The 26,939-nt window shown below is 41.4% G+C and overlaps 2 protein-coding genes across 2 annotated transcripts; one reads left to right on the top strand and one right to left on the bottom strand.

The window, feature by feature from the left end:
• Positions 1-6,821: 6,821 nt before the first annotated feature.
• Positions 6,822-21,084, bottom strand: fkbp9 (FKBP prolyl isomerase 9). Its single transcript, XM_005933011.2, has 10 exons — positions 20,733-21,084; positions 19,846-19,991; positions 16,604-16,793; positions 16,379-16,524; positions 14,583-14,772; positions 11,107-11,252; positions 10,608-10,797; positions 8,721-8,866; positions 7,970-8,133; positions 6,822-7,893 (listed from the first exon to the last, which is right to left on the bottom strand). The coding sequence occupies exons 1-10, from the start codon at positions 20,933-20,935 to the stop codon at positions 7,714-7,716; spliced, it is 1,701 nt and encodes a 566-aa protein (XP_005933073.1). The 5' UTR covers positions 20,936-21,084; the 3' UTR covers positions 6,822-7,713.
• Positions 21,085-21,958: 874 nt separating this feature from the next.
• Positions 21,959-26,899, top strand: LOC102311394 (cartilage associated protein). The gene is made up of 7 exons (XM_005933010.2): positions 21,959-22,508; positions 23,598-23,747; positions 24,235-24,406; positions 24,476-24,604; positions 24,703-24,848; positions 25,967-26,050; positions 26,587-26,899. Exons 1-7 carry the CDS (start codon positions 22,047-22,049, stop codon positions 26,653-26,655), a joined length of 1,212 nt encoding a protein of 403 aa, XP_005933072.1. The 5' UTR covers positions 21,959-22,046; the 3' UTR covers positions 26,656-26,899.
• Positions 26,900-26,939: the final 40 nt, after the last annotated feature.

Genomic DNA, 26,939 nt, shown 5'->3' with positions numbered 1-26,939 from the left:
CCCATATTAGATTCTTGATGAATGTGTGTTGTTGTTATTCAGCCTGGTTCAATGTGCCCCTTTTTAACTTTGAGCACACGCCCCTTTTAACCTCTCTGCACAGCCCTGCATAAGTGTGCTGTGTCATGGTTCGGATTTTGAGGAAGAGACTACGACTGGTATACAGCTGGGTCAGCACAGATCATTTTATTAAAACACACATTACAGTGTGGGAAGAGCCAGACTTCCCCGAGCAAACTGCTCCCCATCCTTATATAATCCCACTGACGTCACAGTTAGATCTTACTGGAAATGATAACAGTTCCCCACACTCAAAAAGTTCTCCTTATATGGACATCAACTGCTACTTTTAGAGAAAAACAAATGTGTATTATATTGTGCATTTTGTGATAGTGTATGTGTGAACGTGCGTGTTTTACATAACTATGTGCATGTTGTTAAAGGCCTGAGTACGTGCAAGTGAGTGTAAAAAGTCCGACTGGACCCACCGGTCCAAGTGGTTACCAGAATGTGCAACAGCTTAAGCAAATAGAAAGAATAATACAGAACAACAATAGACTGATTAAAGTGCTGATAATCTGTGTACATTAATATTTGCTCAGAGTAACATAGATGTAATTCAAATATTATTCTGTCAACTGATTCAACAATGATGAATGATTAATCAATGATAGTTCTGATTATATCTGTTACCATAAGAATACAAAATAAAATATCTCTTGTCCACAGCTGTCAGCTCATTGGTCACAAAGCAGGAGAGGGGCTGGGAATTATGTTTTCCAACAAAGCGTTAATTCCATTAAAAGTTATAGACTACTTTTGATTCTCACTGTATTACGGGACAAAGTGCGTCCCTTATTAGCTCAATACGGGACGTGTGCTTTTGTTTCGAAATACGGGACGATTCCGTTTTTTAAGGGACGGTTGGCAACCCTACATCTATCCCACGCTATAGTGACCTTTGACATCTCCCACAGCAGCTATTTTTTATAGCATGTGTATTTGTGGAACTTTCCCTTTTATGAAAAGAATAACTAAACTGGGCTAACATGATTTACTAACGTTAGAGGCATGTAATTTACTTAAATCTAACTAACAAAAAAGCAAGTTTTATTCCTGTTGTGCTTGGGATCATTGCTTCAAGGATTGTTTATTTATTTGTTTGTGATGAGGGAGGGAGATCAGATGAGATGAGATGTTATCAGAACCAGTGTGTAATTGGCACAGTGGATGGATGTCAAGCCCCACGTATTTTGGCTCCTCAATAATAGTGACACATTCATGGAACAGAGAAGAAATGAACTGGACTGAGCTTTCTTTTTCTCAGCAGTGCGCACACAGCGAGAGACCTCTCTGTATGGAACATGTAGCGACTCAAATTAAAATGTCTGTTTATTTATCAGTTTATGTCAGCATGTTAGATCAATGTCTGAATGGTGCAGTGTGCTGGAAAAAAGAAAAAACACACACAAGCTCATATTAAGCATGTGGCAGAGGGGTGCAAACATGGACGGCTCGGGATCTGGTGGCTGTTAATGTTTGCTTTGGTGTTCTTCTACGGTTCGTCACCTCTGTGAGATTATTCTGTTATCATATGTTATCTTATATCTGTAGTTAAAGTAGTTGAATTATGTTAACTGTTGTAGGTCATATAATATCCTTTAGTCTAGATTGTGTGCTGTGTATGTAGCTTAGTTTCCATTATATTTTTGGGTTAAAAGAATGTGACCATTTTTGGATTTGTTAGACAGGTGTGCATTACCCTGTGCCCTTGATCTGCTGTGTTACACTGTGTTACACTGTTTCTTGACATTTCAGACTGCTAAATCATGAAGAGAATGTTCTGTGCAGAGGACCTTGTGCCGATTATAGAAGAGACAGACCACATTCCATACCCCCACCTTTACAGAGAGCAGAAAGACAGGGAGCCGAGGTCATAACTTAGGCGCCGTAACAGAGAAAGAATGTGAATGTTTAGGCTTTTACGACTAGGTGGGGGCCACTAGAGGTTATAAGAAGCTGAGTAACCCGTCACCATTTTGAGACTTGCTGTGACCCTCTTCATGCATGTCTCCCCATCATGATGGCTTGTGCTCATAAGTGTTGAATTGTATGGAAATAAATGATTGGTGATTGAGCATTTACACACCGAGTATTGTCCTTCCTTCAGCCCAAAGATTAAAAGAATTGGGAGATTTTAACACCTCAAACAGGGCAGCTGTTACACAAGGATTTTTAGGTTTTAACAGTGGAGCAGTTTGTACATTCAGCTTCTTCACCTCTTTTCAGCAGAAGATTAATCTTTTTCCACCTCTCTTCAGTACAAATTTCAGCTTCTTTACCCCTTTTCAGCAGAATTTTCAGTTTTTCACTTGTTGACAGCAAAAATTTCTGCTTCTTCACCTGTTTTTGACAGAATTTTTTACTTTCTTCACCTCCTTTCAGCACATAGTTTTACTTCCACTACAAGGAATTCACACTGCATTTTCACAGGAAATGCAACTTTTTCTAGTTTGTGACCCAAAGACCCAAAGAAGATTAGAAGATTGTGATCTTGAAATATAAAAATAAAGTTATATTTTATTATTTTTCATCGCTCAAAATAACAGTCACACTCGTGGAAGCTGGTATATCCGCCAAAACAACGTGCATTTATTTACCCAGCGTTTTGTGTTTATTTTTATTATTATTATTCTGTTATTGTCATTATGATCCTTTGTTGTTGTTTATGCTGATTGTGTGCTTGGGGTTTACACCTTTTTGTTCTTAGAGGTTTGGTGTTGCACTCCCTCTGTTTTGTGTCTGCCCATGTGAGTCCAGTCTGTGCATTTCCTGTTTTATTTTGATCTGTGTCTTTTGTCAGTGTGTTGCGTTTGTGCTCTCCCTGTCTCGTCAGTGTAATCAGCACCAGCCGTGTCTCCCAGCTGTTTCCTCTTAGTCCTGTTCACCTCTTGTATTTAGTGTGAGCGTCTTCCCCTGCTCGTTGTCGCGTTGTACCATCGAACTTTGCTGTGTGTTCTGTTAACCTGTTTGCCTGTCCGTTAGTTTATGTTTTCCCAGTTTAGTTAGTGTCCTGTACAATCTGACAAAAAACTGTCAATAAAGCTGTTTATTTTGAGTTCACCCTCACCTCCGTGGGTCCTGCATTTTGGGTCCATTTCCCTGCCTGCCTGCACACAGTCATGACACTGAAGACAGTACAACATTTAATGATGCCTAGGCAGATTTACTTCTGACGAGAGCGGCCTACCAGCATGCCTAATTCCGTCGATCTTCGGATCCACATAGGTGAGCATTTCTTCTCCATCATGAACTATGTTACAAACAAACACTGCTCACGCCTCACAGACGACAGCTTACAGTTCTGCGTAAAGATGAAAGTGACTTCGTACAGATGCTGTGTGCAGAGGTTCAGGAGCAGAAGTCCCATTGTAAACATATCACTGCAGACCCGACGATGTTTACATGAACATGCTCTTCAGCATGTCTTTATTGACCACTTTTCACACCCACAGGCAGCTGTAGCTTTCCAGCTCACAGCCCGATGTGGTGCAATCTGTTTGAGTATAACCTGTTTTATTGTGAAAGGGGGTTCTGCGACAGGAAGTAAATAATAAAGTTTGAGTTTGAGTGGCTCTACAAGGTGTTGCTTGAATGCTTGCCTAAGAAACATGAGGACACATACAAACAACAGCAGAGAGAGCTGTCTTTATCTTTTGTTATTATTTTTTAAGAATTGAAAATTTATTCATTACACAAAGCACTTCATAGATTTCATAAGCAACACGCTATAGTTGTTTATAAAACAAAACAATATACACGGTGTTATCTTCATTTTAGATGTCAAAAAGTATTTTTGCGGCTCCAAGTGTTTTCTTTTTTTGTAGAAACTGGGTCCAAATGGCTCTTTGGGTGTTAAAGGTTGCTGACCCCTGCTCTAGCCACTAATTTGCTCTTGGTTATTACTGAAGTGAACTGTATAAATCATAGCGCACTGTTAGTAGATACAGTATAACTCACTTCCTCCTCCTTGTTTAGGATCTGTGCTGTATGACTGAGTCGGTTAGATTAGAGTTTTTTTGTGGCCTGACAACCTGAGGGCACATTTTGTCTATTGCTTTATTTTGTCCATGTTTTTTTTTTTTTTTAATTTATTGAAACTGTATTTATGTAATTTGAGGCTGGCAATTTGTGAATTTTTGACATTAGTAGCAACAATTTGAAAATCCATCTTCGAGTGTAAATTCGGTCTTCAGCACCAGAACCACTGAACCACCTTTCCTTTGTTTTTGTTGGTTTTTTTTGTTTTTTGTTTTTTAATCACAGTGTGTCAGATCAGTTTTGATAACTTTATGCTATTAAGGTGATGCATTGAGGTTGATATATGTTCAGCTATATAAGCAACACATGTCAAAGTGTCCAAGCAGAAAATATGCAGAAATCCTACAGTTCAACGCTCTGCAAACAGCAGGCTGTTGGTGCATTACTCGGTGTCTAAGGACAGAATAACATATGATGGCCTGAACAGATTTGTTTTCCTCTGAAATGCTGTTTCTGTATCAAACTCATGGGTCAGAGAGCATGGCTCAGTTGCTCTTATTATGTTGTTTGCAGCACCTTTTCATTCTGCATTTATTTCAAGTTCAGTTAAACTGAACGCTCTTTCGTCTCACCTGTTAGTTCCAGGACCTGCACAAGTGCTAGTTTTGGTGACGCAAAACACTCTGAAGGCACGCCTTGGTTTGAATCTAGGAGTTAAAAAGGGCTTTAAGGTGAACCAGTGTCACAGTTTTACAGATGTTCTCAAATGATTGCTTTATGTTTCTTACTTATGCTTTTATCTTAATGTTTAATGTCAAGTTTAAATGTTTCCCTTGGGCGAGAACTGGAAGCAATTTATCAGGTTGTTATACAACAGGTGCCTGAATCGCTCTGCCCTACCTCTCCAAGTGTAGCTGGGTCAGACTCCACTGCTAAACAGCCCTTAATGGTATTTGTACTATGTGGGGGGGAAAAAATCACAAAAATTGGTAAAATATCATGTGTGACAATAATCAGTGTCTTAGAAACACTAGCGTCACAGGAAAAGCTTTTAATGATGAGTTATGCCTAAAACCTACCTGTTAGGTCTCTTGATTTATACCGCACAAGTGTACGCCCACGCCAATGTCCTACTTTAATAACCCCATATAAAGGTCATCTTAGTGGATCGTTAGGCCATAATGTATATGTATCATTGTATATGGATACTTTGTGAATATAAATTAAATGTTAATGTCCCAAAATTAAAATTTGATGCTTGTATAAGATTGCACAAGTGCATAACTGCTAAAAATGGGTCATTTTAGTTCATTTGGTAGTTGATTACTTGGCAATGTGATGATAAGACTCTTCAAGGGCCTAAGATGTACCTGTGCACCACATTTGGTTGCTAAGTTCCAGATCATGTAGGATGAGTTTGCAGACAAACAGATTTTGTGTATTGTAACGAGATACTTGCACCTGCATTTCAGAGTTTTAAACATGCAAATGTATCTAACCTTGCAGTCCTGGCCAAGACCTAGACTCTCTCACTTTCAGGAGCGGATGCACAGAGCACTAAGCAGTTATCCGGCATATCGTTGTGTAATACCGAAGATTTTCACTGAGTTTATCGACTAGAAGGTTGTGTGTTTTCCTAATTTCCCATAACATAAAGTAGGCTGCCTGTCCTGATTACAGTCTGAACAACCTTTATGTCAATGGCAGTAAAGTTAACTTCTTAAAAAGAAAAAAGCTGACAGGGTTGAACGGTTCAGTGATTTCTTAAATCAGCCTAGATGCATTTCCCCTGCATCTGCAGAGGAAATGAAAGTGCTACTCAGGCTGCTCACAGCAGTTTAAATGGTTCAGGGTTTTTTCACCTATGGGGGTGATATTTGTTTTTCCACTGTGACTAAGATATCTTGAGTCTGTTTGGACTATGTTTGCCGTATAGATCTTTAATCTCACTCTTGCGGTGTCCTCTCACTTGGTAAGAGAATTGTCCTAACACTTAATCTCTGCAAACCCCTGACAACAAGTGCTAATCAACCTTTCCTCTATAATCATGTTTAATGATGAGTATGGAATTAGACCACCTAATCTTCTTCTGACTATAATAAAAAGCTTTCCCTTCACATATACTGGGTAAAAAGTACATTTAGAGCAGTGCATGTCCTGACAGATCCAGCCAAAAGGTGATGTTGTGGAAAAATAATTTTCTGAGATTTGCCAAGGGCTTGTGGATAACAAATAGGGCTTGCAGGATCAAAAAAAAGAGGCCTCTGTTTGCAGAAATGCAGCAGAAAAAGAGCAGGGGGAAATTCATGTGAAACTATGCATCATGTGAAACTGTGGGGGTAGATAAAGTAGTGAAAGGAGACACCAGGTATGAGTCCACTACAGGGTGACTGCTCTCTGCCCTGACCTTAAGAAACAAGGAGGAGGAAATTAAAGGAGCAAACACATTTTTCATTTCTGAGAATAGCAGGAGGAATGTGGAGGCAAGATATAGGAGACAAGACAACTGCATATATCAATGGCAATGGGATAGTGTGTATGCATTCAATGATCAGGGTTAGGTCAAAGGTGTCCTAAATGCATTGTGTGACTTAGAGTAAAAATGTAACAGGTTGAAGGAGCGCCCCCCAGATCTGCAGGATGCTTTGCACTGTGCACAACTCCCCATGCGCATGGGTAAATAAAGATATTTGTTTATATTTGTTAAAGCTGTAGGGAGCTCAGTTCTCACACTCATGTAGGCATCAACCTGATAATGAAGACACAATGCGAGCATTATATTTAGGCCAGGTCATTTAATTGAATGAAATCTTCAGCTGATACAGGCGACATCAAGCCTTAGTGTTCTCCTGAATGTAAAAGTAATAGAAAAAAAACCTCTATTTGCATAGCTCTGTCTCACTCTTGCACACACACACGCACACACTTGCACACAAATTCCTAAACCGCGCCAGACATCCAGAGAAGACCGAAACAAGCGAAGGAATAAACAGTAGACCAAAAACGAGTGAAGGAATGGAGGTTTCAGACCTGACAGCTGGAGGGTGACTGAATGATTTTAACGGCTGAAAACACAGAAGGTGGGCTGACATTTAAAAGTGAAACAGTGGGAGGTGTTGAATGTAAATAAAGGAAATAAAACCCTATTATTTTTCACTTTTAAAAACAGCGGCAGCTCTGAGTAAGAACCTTTCTTCCATCACAGTGTATCACAGTTAATTACGAATAACTCGGTGCTCCTGTCAAGACAGTTTGGACAAACTGAGTAGAAAATAAGAAAATAAAAGTCTGTAAAGTCAAAAGAGTTTTTAATCTAGATGAAGTGGAACTAGGCACTTGTTTGTTCTCTCACACAGGAGTGCTTTTATACCCTTTGATGAGAAAGGAGGTTAAAAAATTCATTCATTTCCATCGTAGTCCTCAAATTACATGATTTTTTTCTAAATCCTACATACTCGTTATTTCTTCTCAGACTCAATTGGCACTTCATGGACGAGACATCCTTTAACTCTATCATCTAAGTCCACAAAATCTCTGTCAGCCCATTTCCCCCTCCACACTTTAAACATACAAACCCATCTGCAGCTACTCTACCACCCACAAATTTACTATCAGTCCCCATTTCCCCAACTATCTGACCCTTTGCCTTATACCCTCGCGCTATAAAGCACGTCATAGCTCGTCGTGGGCAGCAGCCTCATCGGCTTTAAGTTTGAACTCTGCCTCTGTGATCTTTCCGTCACCGTTGCGGTCCTGGTTGGAGAACATGTTGTCAATGATGCGGTAAGGATCAAAGCCAGGAGCCAGGCGACCTTTACCCTCGGTCACCTGCTGCATGATGTAGTCAGTGAACTGTGCAAACAAAAAGGGGATGGTAAATTAATGGTGATGGTTAAGAGAAAATCTTGATAAGAGCAACTTGACATACCTCAGAGGGCTCCACCTCTTTGTCGGTGTTTTTGTCCATCTCAGAGAAGAGGTCTGGAGACACCTCGTCGTTCCAGATGAACATGTAGCCTTCGGGAAGTCCTTCCTCCATGTCAACCAGCTCGATGTCAAACACCAGCACGGCACTGCCTGGAACCTCACCAGCTGGACGCACAAATAAAAGCTCAATAAATCACTGTGACTCGTTCCAGACATCAGCTGAAAAGAGAGAACTATCTCTACTGCTCACTGGGTGCTTTAACCTCAAGTTATAAAATTATAAAATGGAGTTTACAGTCATTGTGTGCTCAATGAACTATTTGACAAATGTGGAAATATGGTTATCCTTTTAGTTAAATGAGGAGAACTGATGCTACTCTCATGTTAAATCCATCCATCCTCTCTCCTACTCTCCTCCTGCTTATCTGGGCAGGCCCGGCAGTACCAGAAAGACCCTCGTGTGTCGCCCACCACCCACAGGAGGAGCTATAGGGGTTCAGTGCATTTCCCAAATCTGCTGATAAGTGGATTTTCATCCCTGACCAGGCTAGACAGCAAAACTAAGTAAATACTTACAATAATTTTATTTTATGACTGGAAACTGAAAGAAACCTTTCATGTGTTGCACCACTAGAAAGGTGCACGCAGTAAAAATGTGTGTTTCATTTTAAATGAAATGAAACACACATTTAGTTTAAAATGAAACACACACATTCTGAGTGTGAGTGTGCGGGCGTGTGTGCGTGACTCACTGACTCCCCTCTCCCCATAGCCCAGATGAGGAGGAATAACAAGGTGTCTTCTCTCTCCCACACACATGTCCATGAGTCCATCCTCCATCCCCGGGACCACCTGGTTTGCTCCCAGGACTATGTTGTATGTCTTCCCATAATTATACCTGAAACAGATGAACATATAAAACAGCTGCATATTAGTCGCCGTGCTAAAGGAAGCATGTCCATCATTTCTGTGTACACACATGAGATCTGTTTTTCTTATTTATTCTTGTTTAAGAATAAGTAAAAGTTTCAACTTGTAAACATAATGTGTATTTCCTTAATTTCAGCAAGCCAGAGGATCACGGTGTGGGTTTGAATCCACAGCATTAAGAAGACTTTTGCAAATTATCAGACAAAGAGCTCACCATTCAAGAGATCCTACTTATGTTATCTTTGTGATAGCTGGACACTAAACCAGGAGTTTAAAGTGGCTGTGAGGAATAAAAAGGGGGAAAAAAGGAAATTCACATGTAGAGCGACAGTTTTCTTTTTCAAATGCATAACGTGAACAAAGTGGCGCTTTCACCACCACCTATGCGCACTTGAATGCACATCTGTAAGAGGAAACTTGCTAAAAGGTCTGTTTGAAGGCTGAAATCTGACACACACCCTCTTCAGTCTGCCTGAAGCTGTTTCTATGCAAAAAAGCACAAATCATCACACATCTCTGCTTTGGTTTCATCTGTCCAAACAAAATCTTCTCCTGAAGTCCTGTCGTTTGCTCTGATGCAACTTTGCGAACCTCTTTAGAAAGAAGAGGCTTTCTCCTGACAGCTAACTGTACTCTTATTTACCATGCTAACTGAGTCTGAGATGTAGCTCTTGAGCTTTACATGGTCTGATCTTGCTGTGGCTTTGTGGCTTTGCTCCAGACCAGCAAGCTGGACATTGGGGAAACTGTTACAGAGTCATGTTTACCATGAATAATCTTGTAGGCTACATATTATAGCTACATTATGAGGCTTTTGTGCATATAACACATGTTTTTGGTCAGGATGGTGACGAAAAAATCAGAGAATGACTCGTCTCTGTGTTTAAGTGAGGACTCAGGGAAGCTTGGTTCTGTTGTGGTGGATCTACGTGCTTATTGGTTGACATCTGGTGGATGCCTCCGCTTTTTATTCACTGATTCTGCACTTTTGTAGAATTTCAATAAATTGTTTTCAGTGAGTTCTGCTCTCCTCTAATGGCCCTTTTTATGTTTTACTGAAACGGGGCTGAGTCGGAGCTAATAAAGATAAGATTGTATGCCTCGGCATGATGGCACATGTATGGAAAATTCCACAATTTTGAAAGGCTAATTGTGTAACTTAGGATGTGACTCCAGCTATAATGGCATCCGTGAGCTGTAAGTTTTAGTCTTAATCTGTACCCTCTGACTTCTTGCTGCAAGTAAAACTTGAGAGACTCTGTGATCACTGCTTAAAGTTTTTAAATCAAATTTTTAAAATTATCTGAATGTTGATGATGCTCTGGTCCTGATTTCACAGCTATAACACTCTTTACCTGATCTCTTAAGAATTATTAACCGGTTCTCTAATATATCAGGATGTAGAGTAAATTGGCCAAAATCCGAAGCACTCCCTCTGCCCCAAAACCTTGTTCCAGCGGGGGATTTCAGCTGGCCTCAGACATGGTTCACTGTGTGTCGTCCCTCCCCCCACTAAGCTCTCAACCCCCCATTCTTTCGCTCCTGCAGGTGGTCTGGAAGAAGGTGGCCTTGGTATTAAATTTTAACTCCCACCTTTACGCTGACGCCTCCATTTAGCTCAATCCCAACTCTGCACTAATAAGTCTCAGTTTCTCTGTTACCTTTTTTTTTTTTGCTCTCCCAGAAGAGTCCAACAGAGCTTTACTTACGTGGAGTCGATGGATGTGCCGTCCATCAGAGAGGCATTGTAGTGGTATTTAACAAAGTCTCCCTTCTTAGTTTGCCTGTCACACTCGTCTGGCTTGAAAGTGGCGGTGATCTCAGTGTTATCCGAGGGGTTGTGGAAGTCGATGATGTGGACGTCGAACACCAGCACTGCTGAGCCTGGGATCTTTGTGCCTGAGAGAGAGAGAGAGAGATGTGGAAAGGGGAAAAAATGAGTTGAATCTACCTGTGATTTCAGTCAAAACAAGAATCCAGAATTTCTTTTTAATTTATTGAATCTTGAGTGGAAAGCGTGCACATTTGTACAAAGACGTTCTCAAAAACGAACGTTTATGTCTCGTCGCTACAGCAGACCTTCTGTTTTCTCTACCACAAGAAGAACGCATGATAAATGGCACAACAAGCACTTCTGATCTCATCGCTCATGACTCTTATGATCTTTCTCTCACTGAGCCAATGAATCTGAGCATTACACATACGCACCTGTGCCCTCCTCTCCGTAACCGAGATGCGGGGGGATGGTGATGGTGCGTCTCTCCCCAATGCAGACTCCGATCAGGCCTTCATCCATGCCGGCGATCACGTAGCCTCGACCCACGTATGTGTCGTAGGTACGATTACGAGAGTAGCTGAGGAAAAGAAAATATTAGGAAAATAATTTTGAAGGTAAAAACACCCCTCATATAATAAAGTTAGTCATAGCTTAAGCTTGAGTTTCAGATGCACGCCGATATGGAGGAGGTAAAAACACCGTAACACATTGCAAATGTCAGTTTTCCTTTATAGACACAGGGTAATGAACAAAGAGATAAACACACACAAAAAACATCTATCTAGCAGATAATCAAACCAGGGACTTAATTTCCTCCTTTGTGATATGCCCTCTACCCAGTCTGCTGTCGGATCACACCAGTGTCACCCAAATTTTGTAAGTTTTGCTCTCTTAGTTCAGACTTGTACACACACGGGCAACAATGCACACTTCTCTCTCTAACGGATAAGACAGATAACAGATAACACTTGATCTGACATGTTTTGTGATTGTCTTTAGAAATATGACGCGTTATTATCACAGTTCCTCTTTAATCCCTGCTATCCATGTTTACATTTTGTACTGGTTATAGTCTAAGAAGCTTGGAAAGAAAGCCACTGGACTTCTTTAAGTTTCTTGAAGAAGTTTCACCTCTCATCCGAGAAACTTCTTCATTTGCAAAACAAACCGGTAGAGAGTCCCAGGTATTTAAACCCTAGCGGGGGTTGTCCCTTAAAGGAGTTGTTGAGCCATTAATCATGAGTCAAGGTGTGAAAACGGCATGGGTCAATAACAGGAGAGGTTTTGTGTGAAACCATTGTGAGGCCTTGCCTTGCACCATCCTGTGACTCATTGAGATGCAAGATGTGAGTGGAGATTGAGGCACCAGTATTGTAGGTGGCAGACAGTCGGGTGCCCTAAGCTCCTGAGACTACCATGACCGGGATGACTACGAATCTACACACGTCAGGTTACGGTGTTAAATTCTGTGTATAAAAAGTTTTTTATACTCTATTATTGTGGTTATCGGGTTGCCTTGACATTTGCAGCAGACATAGGAGGTTGTTTTGGAAAGATTATTTTTGTTTTATGTTTACGATTAGCCATTGAGGAGGAATCATGATTGATGCGTTTTGAATACGGTGATGTCTTCAAAACGGAACCAGAAAGTGCATAAAAGCAGCTCATTATACCGCTATATAGGCCACATTATGCCTTTGATTAAAGATTGTGAAATCATCATATTGTTTTAGGTTGCATTACACTCCAGATCTACCAGAAGGTGAGAAAACATTAGATTTATTAGACTGTTTTATGATGCATTACACTGCTGAGTTCTAAGAAATGCTGTTTGTGTAGAATCATGACCTTCATTTTCTGATTACAAAGAGAACACAGCATACTGGGTAGAGGTTTTCTGCCCCATCTCATCAGGAAGAGATAAAACAGGAAGCCAAGGCCGTCACTTAGGCGCCGTAAGATAGAAAGAATGTGAGGGTTTAGGCTTCATGACCCTGGAGGGGGGAGGGGAAGAAGCTATGTGTAACTGTCACACACTTCAAGACACCCTCCTGTGGAAAGTGTTGTATGGAATAAAGAGATTGTTGATTGAGCATTAAACACTCAGTGTTGTTCTTCCTTCAGCCCAAAGATCAAAGAATTGGAGTATTTAACAGCACCTAGTTATTTAACTGATCTCCTTGACCTGTATAACCCCAAGAGAGCACTAAGATCTTCTAGCCAACTGCTCTTAGTGCAACCAAGGTCTCGTTGAAAAGCCAGAGGTGACCGTGCCTTTGCTGTTGCCGCTCCTAGACTCTGGAATAATCTCCCAGTTGATGTCCATACATCTGAATCTATTCAATTGTTTAAACTGTTAGCAGTCGGACGTACCGCCCACGGGACATTGGATGGTTTAGGGGACTAATAGGACTGCTAAGGGGTTAAATCGTGCCTAAAAACTTACCTGTGTAATTTAGCCTTTGAAGCAAATTAGTTTGACTTTCTTCCGGCTTGCACTCCATACCATCTTATTGTAATTGTTCAATTTGTCCCTTGTTTCTCCCCACATTGCGGTACTATTGTGAAGCTCTATGATGTACACTGGTCTTTTAAATGTGCTAAAGAAATAAATGTGATTTGATTTAATTAAAACTCGTAGTTTTTGAGTTTTGCAGATTTTAATTTTTTAAAATATATTTTTGATTCAAGGAGACCTAAGGGGGAGACGATATTTCAGCACACTGTATATGCAAATATGGTTATGCTGAAAATAAACAGTCTTGGGTTGAGTCTAGGCAGATGTTACAGTCCTTATTAACTCACGATTTGGATGACTGAATTCAGGAGTGACTCATTACCCGCTTATTGGTTTCCTGCATTTAGGGTGTAAATGTAATTCCTACACACAAATAAATACTAAACAAGCTAAAAAAATGCTGCTGCATCTAAAATCAACTCTCCCTTGTTTTGAAAGAAGCTCCTAAAGGGAATGTTCTCCTTCAACATCTGCAAAACCTCCAAGAACTGCAGAGCCTCTCTCTGAAGCTGCTGAATGTTTATGTGCATTACCTTAGACTGAGGTTAAATGAACAATACCAGATTTACTGGCTTTATTGTGATGGACACAGTGTGCTAGCTGCCAGCTGTGTGGAATAAGGATAAAGACACTTAGCTGTGAGACTACCCAGACGTTAAAATCCAACGTCAGCTCATTTGGTGATGATGCATTCAACAGCAGGAAACGATCTTACCCTCAAAACCACTGGGCGTAAGCTGCAACCAACAGCGTGCATTTGTTTGTGCATTTGTTTGTTTACCTTGAATAACTCTGCATCATATGACGCAGATACCAAAGAAATGCACACAGTGCAAATCAGCTATGAGTGCAAATGTGTTTCTTTTTTCCTTTTTTCTTGCATTCACTGGCAATATTTCGTGGTACATTTCGTGTTATTTCTTTGTGGCACAGATTCAACAAGCTGTTGGGCGCATGTACTTGACCTGATAGATGAAATGATGATGATAAATGATGAAATCTTATCTTATTACATATGACAGCTTTCTTCAGAAAACTAAACTACACCTTTCTTGCGTTTTGTTTTGATTTTTCAAATTAGTTTCTGACTGTATCTCTTATTTGTGTCCTTTGTGGTTCTAAATTTAGCATACAAGCAATGCCGCTCTAAATCAGGCTTTTTCAAATCCACAAGAAACACCACAAGAAGAGAGATTTTAAACTTAAAACAGTTACACTATTATGTGACACAGATGTGCAGGAAGTTTCTACTTGAAGTTTAAGTTTCGATTCCTCTTTGTGTCTCCAGAGAAATGCTGCCACCGTGAGGCTACTTGAGAAACAGCGGGCAATAAACCGTTTTTATTTAGGAACCACGAGAACAAGTTTCCCTCTATGATGAATACATACCTAGAATCGAAAAATGTCCCATCCAGAAGGCTGCCGTTGTAGTGGTAACGCATAAAGTCTCCAGAAACGCTCTTCCTCGTGCAGGACTCGGGCGCCACTTGGTTAGTCACTGTGATCCCGTCTCTGGGATTGTGGAGGTCCAAGAGGACAACATCAAACACCAGGGAAGCCTGTCCTGGGATGTCACTGCCTGAGGAGAGAAGAAGATGACGAAGAAGCTAAACTCTTTATTTTTCTGGGCTCAGGTTGCTATTCCCAAACTTTCAGCAAATCAGATCACGATAATGTGATGTGAAGATGAGAGCACGGGAGCCTTCTTAGTAATAATGTTTGTGCTTGTTAATGATAGAGTGTGAGTAAGCGGGTTTTCTTACCCTTAAACACAACCAGTTTCAGTTGAACTTGTTAATAACTCACATACACAAAGGTGTTGTGAATCATTCCATCTTAATTTCCTCCAGCAGGTAGTCACATAACCGTGCTGCGCAATGGATGAAGGATAAACTTCCTATTACTTAACTTATTTTACCTGCATGCAGCTCTTTTTCTTCAGTTTATAGTGTTTTATTTATTAATGCAATTTCCACTACCTTTAAACAGTGTCAGTCTTACTTTTACTGTCAACTTTTCTTTCTTTTTATCACTCTTGTAAAGCGGTAGAAAGTATAAATACAAATGCTCAGTTACTGTACTTAAGTTGAATTTTTCAGGTATCTGTACTTTAGTTACGAAGTTATTTTTCTGGCTGCTTTGTACTTTTACTCCATACGTTTTCACACAAATATATTTGTGTATACTTAGATTTTCAAAACAGGCTCATTACCTTTAGTTAAAGACATTTGAGGGGAGTTATTGTTATTTTACATCACAGCGGGCCTTCAAAGTGTTAATTCGATATGAGCCTAAACAGTAATACACGAAAACTAATCCTAATGGTGTATCATTCGCCGGGGTTATTGCACATACAGGGATGAAAGAGGCAAAACGATATAATTTATGCATAATTTATACCACCAGTGGGTTAAAGTTGGTTTTTTGTTTGTTTTTGTTTGTTTGTTTTGAACAAGTGTGACTGTTCACAAGTTTACTGGTAAGTTTTTCGTGGTACTTCAGCATCTAGCTAGCCCTACAGAAGAGGAGGGAGGACAAAGGGAGTAATGTTTTTTTAAAGGTCAGCTCTTTTCATATCTAACATTTATATCCACAAAGTTTGTCAGACTAACTAAACATATACAATTTCTGTTCCCATTTTATAATGTCATTTTGTTAAATTAATATTTTATTATATTAATATACCACAAGGTTCCACAAGGTGCAGAAAAGTCGTCTAAAAAAATAACTTTTTACATAATTACTTTGAGTACATTTCTGAGCCTGTACTTTTTTACTTTTACTTGAGTAAAGAAGTTAAATCAGTACTTTAACTTTGATCAGAGTACTTCTAAACCCTAGTACTTCTACTTAAGTACCTAATATCTGTACTTTTGCCGCCTCTGCACTCTCTCATACTATAAGGTCATTGTGTGGCACGTTTACTTAAAATGTTTTGTTTATTGTAGATCTATCTAAACTCAGCCTAGTGTGATTAACAGGATACATATTGGATGGTATTAGTGCAGCTGCTTCTTTTCACCTAAATTCTAGTGTTTGTAGTAAAACTTGAAGAAACTGGAAATCCATCCGTCTGTTTTCTTGACTTCTTATCCCAGCTGTCGTAGAGCAGGAGACGGGGTACGCCATAGACAGGTCGTCAGTCTGACAGAAGACTTTAAGGAACTAATCACATCAAAACTCACCATCTCCATTCTCTCCATATCCAAGTGATGGGGGCATAGTGATGATGCGCCTCTCTCCAACACACATTCCCAGAAGACCCTGATCCATACCGGCGATCAGCCAGCCGATCCCGACGTAAGTGTCATAGGTCCTCATGCGGGTGTGACTGCAGCAGAGAGTGGCGAAAACAGGCTGTAAGTGTGCAGGTGGATTGATGCATGAATGACAGCTTGTACGAGACAAACCTGGAATCAAAGAGGGTCCCGTCCAGCAGCGTGCCGTTATAGTGGTAGCGGATGTAGTCAGACACTTCCACCTTTCTGGAGCAGACGGAGGGCGTGTGGTAAGTGTTTGTCTGGACGCCATCCTCGGGGTTCCACACATCGAGGAGCAGGACGTCAAAGTGGAGGATGGAGTCAGGAGGGATGATGTCACCTGTGGAGGAGAGGACGGCAGGTGATTCTTAAACTCTGCAGTGGGATATCTGGATTAAATAAATAATCGATTCTGGTTTTTCTGATGAGCTTTTACAGGAAATCCTGATATTGTTCAGTTTTAAGTTTCCAGTTTAAGTTTCCAGCACATGGTTGAATTTATGCCTCAAAACATTTAGGCAGCTCTGGCGCCACAAGATGGTCCAACCTAGTACTAGCAAGGTGTACCTAATAAATTGACTGGTGAGTGTATATAATACAGTGGGGCAAAAAAGTATTTAGTCAGCCACCGATTGTGCAAGTTCCCCCACTTAAAATGATGACAGAGGTCAGTAATTTGCACCAGAGGTACACTTCAACTGTGAGAGACAGAATGTGAAAAAAAATCCATGAATCCACATGGTAGGATTTGTAAAGAATTTATTCGTAAATTAGGGTGGAAAATAAGTATTTGGTCACCTCAAACAAGGAAAATCTCTGGCTCTCACAGACCTGTAACGTCTTCTGTAAGAAGCTTTTCTGTCCCCCACTCGTTACCTGTATGAATGGCACCTGTTTGAACTCATCATCTGTATAAAAGACACCTGTCCACAGCCTCAAACAGTCAGACTCCAAACTCCGCCATGGCCAAGACCAAAGAGCTTTCGAAGGACACCAGGAAAAGTATTGTAGACCTGCACCAGACTGGGAAGAGTGAATCTACAATAGGCAAGCAGCTTGGTGTGAAAAAATCAACTGTGGGAGCAATCATCAGAAAATGGAAGACATACAAGACCACTGATAATCTCCCTCGATCTGGGGCTCCACGCAAGATCTCATCCCGTGGGGTCAAAATGATCATGAGAACGGTGAGCAAAGATCCCAGAACCACACGGGGGGACCTGGTGAATGACCTGCAGAGAGCTGGGACCAAAGTAACAAAGGTCACCATCAGTAACACACTACAACGGCAGGGAATCAAATCCCGCAGTGCCAGACGTGTTCCGCTGCTGAAGCCAGTGCATGTCCAGGCCCGTCTGAAGTTTGCCAGAGAGCACATGGATGATACAGCAGAGGATTGGGAGAATGTCATGTGGTCAGATGAAACCAAAGTAGAACTTTTTGGTATAAACTCAACTCGTCGTGTTTGGAGGAAGAAGAATACTGAGTTGCATCCCAAGAACACCATACCTACTGTGAAGCATGGGGGTGGAAACATCATGCTATGGGGCTGTTTTTCTGCCAAGGGGACAGGACGACTGATCCGTGTTAAGGACAGAATGAATGGGGCCATGTATCGTGAGATTTTGAGCCAAAACCTCCTTCCATCAGTGAGAACTTTGAAGATGAAACGAGGCTGGGTCTTCCAACATGACAATGATCCAAAACACACCGCCCGGGCAACAAAGGAGTGGCTCCGTAAGAAGCATTTGAAAGTCCTGGAGTGGCCTAGCCAGTCTCCAGACCTCAACCCCATAGAAAATCTGTGGCGGGAGTTGAAAGTCCGTGTTGCTCGGCGACAGCCCCAAAACATCACTGCTCTCGAGAAGATCTGCATGGAGGAATGGGCCAAAATACCAGCTACTGTGTGTGCAAACCTGGTAAAGACCTATAGTAAACGTTTGACCTCTGTTATTGCCAACAAAGGTTATGTTACAAAGTATTGAGTTGTATTTTTGTTATTGACCAAATACTTATTTTCCACCCTGATTTACGAATAAATTCTTTACAAATCCTACCATGTGGATTCATGGATTTTTTTTTTTCACATTCTGTCTCTCACAGTTGAAGTGTACCTCTGGTGCAAATTACTGACCTCTGTCATCATTTTAGGTGGGGGAACTTGCACAATCGGTGGCTGACTAAATACTTTTTTGCCCCACTGTATGTGTGTAAATGTGATTGTTCTCTGCACGTTATAAACTGCAGGTATAAACTGTTTCTCTGGAGTCTCTGCTTCACTTCTCTGTGGAAGCCGGAAACAAAAATCTAGTTTTTGTCACCCATAACTCAAAATTTCGTGTTATTATCTAAAAGTTTTGACGTAATAGCTCAATATTTCAAGTCATTTTTTCATGAGTTTGAGTTAGTAAGTTGAGATTTTGAGAGATGAATGGCAAAAATGTGTTTTGTTTTGTTTTTCAGTAGCAGAAATAGGCTTCTTCAAATATTCTTCTACTGTTTCACAGAAGCTTTGTGAGCAGACAGAAGATATGGATGTAAAGTGAAGAAAGCGAAGGTAAGGGGACGGGAGGAGGAGATGGAGGGCCTGAGTGTGTGGTAGCCATTGTGATTTTACTACTGATGAGTTGGCAGTCTCTTCTGGCAAAATTTTCCCTCTACCACTTCAGAGTGCTCCGTCTATCTCAGCGCTCTGTTTTCTTTTTCCTTGTTTGATCCCTGTAAAACAGGCGGCGGTAGAGGACACAGCCTCAGCCTTTACATGTCTACACATGCCCGCTCTTTCTCTCTCTTTCCCATTAGATAATGGGATAGAAATATTTCATGCTCTTTCTCAAATATACACACCTCTCTCTTCTTGTAAACATAGCTTCACATCCTGTGACTCCCACAATATATGCATTTTCTCACACAAACACACTGATTTCTGAACAACGGCCCAGGTTTTTTTCATTTCCACACACACACTAATGACGTGACAGTGTATCTGCTTGCAGCTGATGCAGAAACATTAACAGCTGAAAATCCACAGCGGCTTCCTCTGGTCTGCTTCCTGGTCTTTGATGCCCCTCTGACATCATTCAACATGGATGCTTAGGAGCAGCCCACTTCCTCTTTGCTTCCACTGACTTCAACAGAACAAAAGTCAGAGCATTCATCAAAGACTGTAACTTCTCCGCCTTGTGCTCCTGCAAATATCCCACCAAGATCTCTCTTTGTTATGATTAGCTTTGCCAGAGATATATTTATAGTAACTACAGAGGGATAAACACCAGTCTGTGCCCTAACGTCCCAGAGTTTGGGCACAGAAGTTTTGTTCTCATTCCAAACAATCAGTCATATAGGACAGCAATGTGCTGATATGAGTTTGGCACACATTCAGACATACGCACCGTAGCCTTGTTTTCCGTAGGCGAGTTGAGGTGGGATCTTCACCAGTCTTCTCTCGTTGACACACATTCCCACGAGAGCTTTGTCCATCCCTTCAATCAACTGCTTCTTGCCAACAAAGACATTGTACGTGCTGCCACGGTCATAACTAAAACATGCACAAAAACAGACTGTCAGGGAATTATCTATGAGGATGTTGCTGTGTAACATGAATCGTTTTATTCCCTGGCTTTAATCACATTTCCTTTGAGGCAATGACTTCAGGTTTTTAAAGTGACTGCCTTTCTTTTTCATATTTCAACATCTTAACAGCCTTTTATTTCTAAAGATTTAACATAAAGACTCTTGTGCAAAAATGTAAGTCTATTTCTCACTAAAACTGGGCCACGGTGTTATCTTAATCTGCAGAGTCCATCATAGTTTATGCTGTAATCCATTGTGCAGTAAATCAAATGTGACAGTGTATGTGGGGCTTTGGGTGTCTGCCCAGCTGACCACTGTGCAAGACATTTTTACTGTCAGTGGTTTGCAAAGTGGAGTTCGGGGGACTTTAAAGGTCGTGGAAGAAGCCTCTGCATAAAACAAAAACTAGTTTAACTGACCCTGTGCTAACTTGCATATGACAAATAAAACTGAAACTAAATTATCTCTCAGCTCGGGGTCCTGTGTAATCCCTGTTACCGTGTTTTCCAGACGACACAAAAACCGTTTTGGACCCTGAGATTAAGCACCAGAGCTCAGGCTGTCTGGTTGCCTGCGTGGCTCACAGGGGCGAACCACTAAACGCGCACTTTTACGCATCGCGCACGCTGCTCGGACCGTGCAGCCGGTCTTCTAAACGCAAAGGTGCTAAAGTGAGAGGGAAATAATGCAGATGTGAGACACTCACCTGGAGTCGAACTTGTTGCCGTCTGGAAACGTGCCGATGTAGTGATACCTGACAAAATCTCCCACTTTGACCGCGCGCACACACTGCTCTGGCACGGAGGTTTTCTCTATGAGGATGTCGTCTAACGGTACCGGAGGAGCGTTGCAGGCGGCGAACGTCACCAGAACCGAGAGATACAACACCCCTTGCGCGCACTTGATCATTTTGACCGAGGAGAACGATTTGAGACGATGGAGGTAACTGTGGGTACGGCCTGCCTGTGTGCCCGCTGACTCCCTGTCCCCCGGTGCTTTGATTTCCTCTTCTCCGATTTGGACACAAGTCCTGCCTCTGGTTCCAGCATAGGACTGATCACGTGTCAAGCCAGAGAAAAAGCCGCACTACATCCGGTTTGAATATTACAAGTAAAACTTTGACTATTCGTCTAAATGTGACGCATTGTTAATAAAACCCAAATACAAGATGTTGAAACGTGTGGTCCAATATCTCTGTGCCACACAAGCAAAAAACACACAATATTAGATTAGAAAATTAGACTCTTATTTTGACACAGTGACGTATTACTTCCGTGTTTCGCTCCAGCTGACTTAACGCCCTTTGCAATTGAATGGGATAGTTGGGGCACCGCGCTTTGCTCTTGCGCAGTGCTGCCCGAGTTATGTGTCAACGTGGAAACATTGGGGTCTCCAAACAGATGCGGAGACATCCACCTGGATCCATAAAAAAAAAACACAATATCTGCATATCTGGCTACGCCTCTGATTTATAGTCAAAGCGTAAGAATAAGCAGCACGCATAACGATTGCTGCTGACTTTACGCACAGATAGAGTTATGTTGGTGGTGTTCAGGTTTTTGGAGGGGAGGCAGACAGAGCAGGAATGTTTCTACGTGGCAGTGGGAGGAGAAGAGGTGGAGGGGGGACAATCTCACCGGGGGTTCAATTAGGCAAGAAAGAGGTTCAAGCTTTAAATGTGAAAAAAAATATTGTAAAAAAGTAAAGCAGACGGTAAATACTCAAATCCTTCGGGTAAAATACACTCTTTTTGAATTCATGCTTTCCCTAATAAAAGTTATGAAATGTAGATTTTCAGCCCGGCTTTTCAGTTGTAATGTGAAAATCCGAACAACTGTAAAGTTTTACTTTTGTAATTTAATGGGAGGAGCACCTCCAGTAGCTCCCACTGGACGGAGCGATTTTGCCTGCCCCGTGCCCGTGGGAGGGGAGGTTTTGTCTGGATACGTGGTGGAACTTGAGGCGGGCCTATAGACCCACGCTCAACAGCCTACCCTTCCAGCTCTTTCCAGCCTCAAAAATGGCTACCTCCACTGCTTCCCAGCTTTTTTCTGCCTTATTAGTCGCATTTTTCGTCTCCGTGGTGAACTCCCAGTATGAGAAATACAGCTTCAGGAGTTTCCCCAGGCATGAGCTCATGCCTCTGGAGTCCGCTTACAAATATGCACTGGATCAGTACACCGGGGAGAAGTGGAAGGAGACGGTGGAGTACATGGAGGTGTCTCTGCGACTCTACCGGCTGCTGCGGGACAGCGAGGCCTTCTGCAACCTTAACTGCAGCTCCGTGAGGCTGGAGGACGAGCAGAGGTTTGCGGAGTTTCCAGAGCTGCAGGCGTTTGGAAACGTTATGAAAAGAGCGCAGTGCCTGAAGCGCTGCAAACAGGGCTTACCCGCTTTCAGGCAGACCATGCCCAGCCGGGACACTATAGATGAATTTGAGAGGAGGGAGCCGTACAAATACCTTCAATATGCCTACTTCAAAGTAAGCAGAACTAATAAGGAGGGGGCCTCGAAGGGGTCCCCTAAATGAGATTGGAGTCTCAAACTTTCTTTACCCAGTGATAATGGTTTATTTAACTATGGTCGTGATTTTTCCCCGACGTGCGTTTTGACGTCATCTACGTGCCACGGATGCACAATTGGAGGTCTGCTGTAAGAACTAAACTCTTGTGGTTTATGGTCCATTTTTAAGGAAAGGATATCTTAGAATCGTCAATTTTACACGCACAGCATGGTCACAGAAAGTCGACTGTTAAAGCAAATCTATGAATAGTTCAGGAAGCTGAGAAACATGACAAACGCAGATGATCCCATGTGGAAGTGTTAGTCAATGTAGTTATTGTATGCTGGTGATTTCCTCCACATGGCCCAAGGGGTCACCGAAAAGTTTCATTTTAATAGAAACTAATGTAATCACATCATATTGAACTCCCAGTTGCCACAACTAAGCTCCTAGGGCAATGCCAGAAAAGGGGGAAGACACACTGTTTTGCACCAGTTTCGCAAAGTAATCTATTAATCTAAAATAATTAAAAATATGCAGCAGTAACGGAGCGTGAAGTAAGGTGTGCATGAGAGTGGAGATGTGTGTGAGGAATCAGAATCAGCTTTACTGACGAGGTATGTTTACATATACAAGTTACAGGACTACACCGTGACACAGACATTAATTACACATCATCTTTATATCAAAGATGTTGGAATCAGTGTAATAAATATATAGTTACTATATATCAATTCAATTCAACTTTATTGTATGCAGTTATATTTATAATTATAATTATAGTGCTTTATATACAGTTGAAGTAGAAGCAGATGTCAGTGATGAGGAAACAACAGGGGTCAGCACACTGCCAACAATATAAGTTGTGGTCAGTTTTGGTGATTTAAACAGATTAATAAGTGAAGACAAACATCAGCTGATAACTGATAAATGACATCACTCTTACAAGTAAATCTACTGCTGCATGTGACACTCATTTCATTTCAGGTTAGTACCATAGGCTTCGTGTGGTTTCTTTACTGACCAGCACAAAAACAAATCATTTTAATGTGTGTTTTTGTGTTCTAGTCTGACAACCTGGCCAAGGCGGTGTCTGCTGCCCACACCTTCCTCCTGAAACACCCGGATGATGAGATGATGCAGAGAAACATGGCCTACTACAAGAGTCTGCCTGGAGCCGAGGAGCACCTGAAAGACCTGGAGACCAAATCCTACGAGGTAGGCACAGATACATGCTTTAAACACAGTGAGGCACGCTTTCATTTTGATCCTTTCTGATTTCTCGAGGCTTTTATCCACAAGAGGTGTCACTCCCATGTGGCATGCAGCCCACTCTGTTATTGGCTCTGTGGGTGCCCTGACGTGGAAGCAGCCTGTGATCGTGCAGGTCAAACGGGCATATCTGGGAATATGAACTTGCCAGTTTTGGTCTGAGGACTTTAAGGCATCCTTGGCATGGCCTCAGTGGCTACATCCACTTTACTTTACGCTACAAAATTTCATATGTCTTGATATTTATTAGTGTTGTTATGTAAAATACAAGCGTGGGAAGGTGGAAAAAGAGAGTCTGCAACCATTACTCGTCAAAGATTTCAGACAGAAGATAATCATAGTGTTGAAAATGATTAATACTGAGTCCTTCATCAAAGTTTGCATTAACACTCTGGATTGTGTTTTCAAATCCTTTTTTCTTGTGGTATCCCAGACCTTATTTATACGTGCCGTGAGGGCGTACAATGGCGAAAACTTCCGTACCTCGGTGTCAGACATGGAGCTGGCACTGAGGGACTTCTTCAAGGTCTACGACGAGTGTCTGGCTGCGTCTGAGGGACCGAGGGACATCAGAGATTTTAAAGACTTCTACCCCTCGATAGCTGGTCAGCTCATGTCCATCTCATGTGCAGTCATGACTGTTTATTGAAGGCCTAAACTTATTTTCTGTTTAGACCACTACATGGAAGTGCTGGAGAGGAAGGCTGGGTGTGAGAGCGACCTGACACCTGTTGTCGGCGGTTATGTTGTTGAGAAGTTTGTGGCCACCATGTACCACTACTTGCAGTTCGCCTACTACAAGCGTGAGTAGTACTCAGCTGGCAGCTTTGAGCAGAGAAGTATTTCTCTTTTGAATTTCTGAGGTTCGTTTGCTGGCGTTTGACTGTGACTTTGCTTTCAGTGAATGACTTGAAGAACGCAGTGCCGTGTGCAACCAGCTACTTGCTGTTTGACCCCAATGATGAAGTCATGAAGAACAACGTGGAGTATTACAAGTTCCACAAAAGCAAGTGGGGGCTGATAGATGAGGATTTCCTCCCCAGATCAGTGAGTGATGTTCAGAATTAATTACACAGAATATGCACACACCTGATTGATGCATCTCAGCCTGGGAGAGCATATTGTGGATTTATTTAAAAAGCTTGTTTTATTTATTTATGTTTTTGTTATGATGATGATGACAAGTCCCTGAAGGACTTATTTCACATTTTTGGAAGCATGTTTATTAGCCTTTTTACCTAAAAGTTGTTGAAAAGATCTGTTCGGCAAATATGAAGCCTAGCAGGGCACAAGTCTGTGCACTGCAGGGTATCTGTGTTGTTATTGATTTTCACAGGTGCCCATGAGTGAATCCTGGAAGTTTCCACCCTGTTTCAAGCGTTTAATGTTAATTAAGTTCATATAGTAAGCCATTTGCCATATGCAGGTTTATTGTTAAAAACAGATATAAAAATGCATCAGTGCCAAAAACTGCAGTTCCTCCGGCAGCCACTTGAGATTGGCTCTAAAAGTGAGATCAGCGCCATGGACTACCTTGTTAAAAAGCATGTTTACAGCCTGGGAAATAAAATGCTTCTGCATTATTACGGTTGTGGCCAACAGAGGTGGCTGTAGTTAGCAGCTGTCTGCTGGGCTTCACCACAGCTGACCTCTCAGTCATGATTGTGGTGTTGGTGTATTTTGTAGCATTTACCTTTTGTGCAGGTAATTTCTCTAACAGCCCATCCAAGAAAGCAGAAGGTTTTGTAAGTAAAATTTTATTGAACAAAGTTTAACTTAATTCAACTGAATTTATATAGCACCAAATCACAACAACTGTCCCCTAAATGTGATTTAGATTGTAAGATAAAGACCCTACAATAATACAAAGAAACCCCAACAATTAAATGAACCCTTTTGAATAAGCGCTCGGCAACAGTAGGAAAGAAAAACAATCTTTTAACAGGAAGAACCCTCTGACAGATCTAAGCTGAGGGCAGGTGGCCATCTGAATGTATTTTTGATATGCCAGTAATTTTAAAAAAAAGTATAACTGTTTCTATAAAATGTTTATTGCTTTGTCACAGAAACACACACATCCTAAAGAGGACTTATTGGTTTCTTCCCCGCTTTTGAGTCTTTGGGTCTCTCTGACACTCATCATTTCTTTGACTGTTGTCCTGCAGGAGGCAGTCCGGTACTACAATCAGACCACCATGCAGCTTCAGATGTTGGAGTTCTCCAAACAGCGTCTGGCCAGCGACGATGAGGTGCGTGGTTTGTATCAAAGGATCTTTCCAGGCGGGAGGTTATCTTAGGTCAAGTGAAGTGAACATAAGATGCAGTCTATGCATAAAAATAGAAATACATAATTCCCATTAAATCACAGTTTGGACTGCACTGTTTGCATCTGTGAGCTTGTGTAACTGGGAAAACCCTGGATTCCTCATGCTGGTCACATGATGACCTTCAGTACAATGTGTCCAGTGTTTATTAGACTGCAATATCACAGACAGCCGTGAGGTGGCAGTGTTGCATCATTTTTCTTTAAGTTATTTTACTGCAAGCACAAGAAGTGTGGCCATCAGGCCAACCCATAAGCCAGGATTACATGCTGTATGTGGTAAATACTATTCAGTTACTGACTGTAATCTCTTCAGTAATGCAGAATATGAGAAATCACAGATAAAACTGCGAGTGTGAGGATTAATGGTAATCCACTTAGTGGAAAAAACCTCGCTTTGAAACAAAACAGCCCCTCCTGAGTTGTCTCTGTGTCATTGTTTTTTCGTGTTTGTGTCTGCAGGGGGAGGTGGTCGAGTTTATAGATGAGTTCCTGGATGAGGATGAGGAGAAGATTCTGCCGAAACACTGAAAAACAACACAAAACACTCCCAAATTTTATATTTATCGGGTTTACAGTCTGTGGTTGATCGAGTTTGTTTTACTTTCCTACTGCGTGCCCATTAATATTCTGTTCAGTTGACATACAGCATAGTGGCTTAATAATTTAAAGAAAACTGAAATATTTTGTCTCATCTTTTTATTAATGAATTTCTCCACTGTGAATCACACGAGTATGACATTTTTTTTTTTACAATAAAATAACTTTCCAATAATCACGCCTTTTCAGTGATGTTGTAAAACAACAGCCACTTC

This window comes from Haplochromis burtoni, unplaced genomic scaffold, assembly GCF_018398535.1.
Source record: "Haplochromis burtoni strain Fernald_Lab_line unplaced genomic scaffold, NCSU_Asbu1 Contig_163, whole genome shotgun sequence".
Lineage (NCBI taxonomy): Eukaryota > Metazoa > Chordata > Actinopteri > Cichliformes > Cichlidae > Haplochromis > Haplochromis burtoni.
Note: the sequence above shows the minus strand (reverse complement) of the source record. Positions and strands in the feature narration are given on the sequence as shown.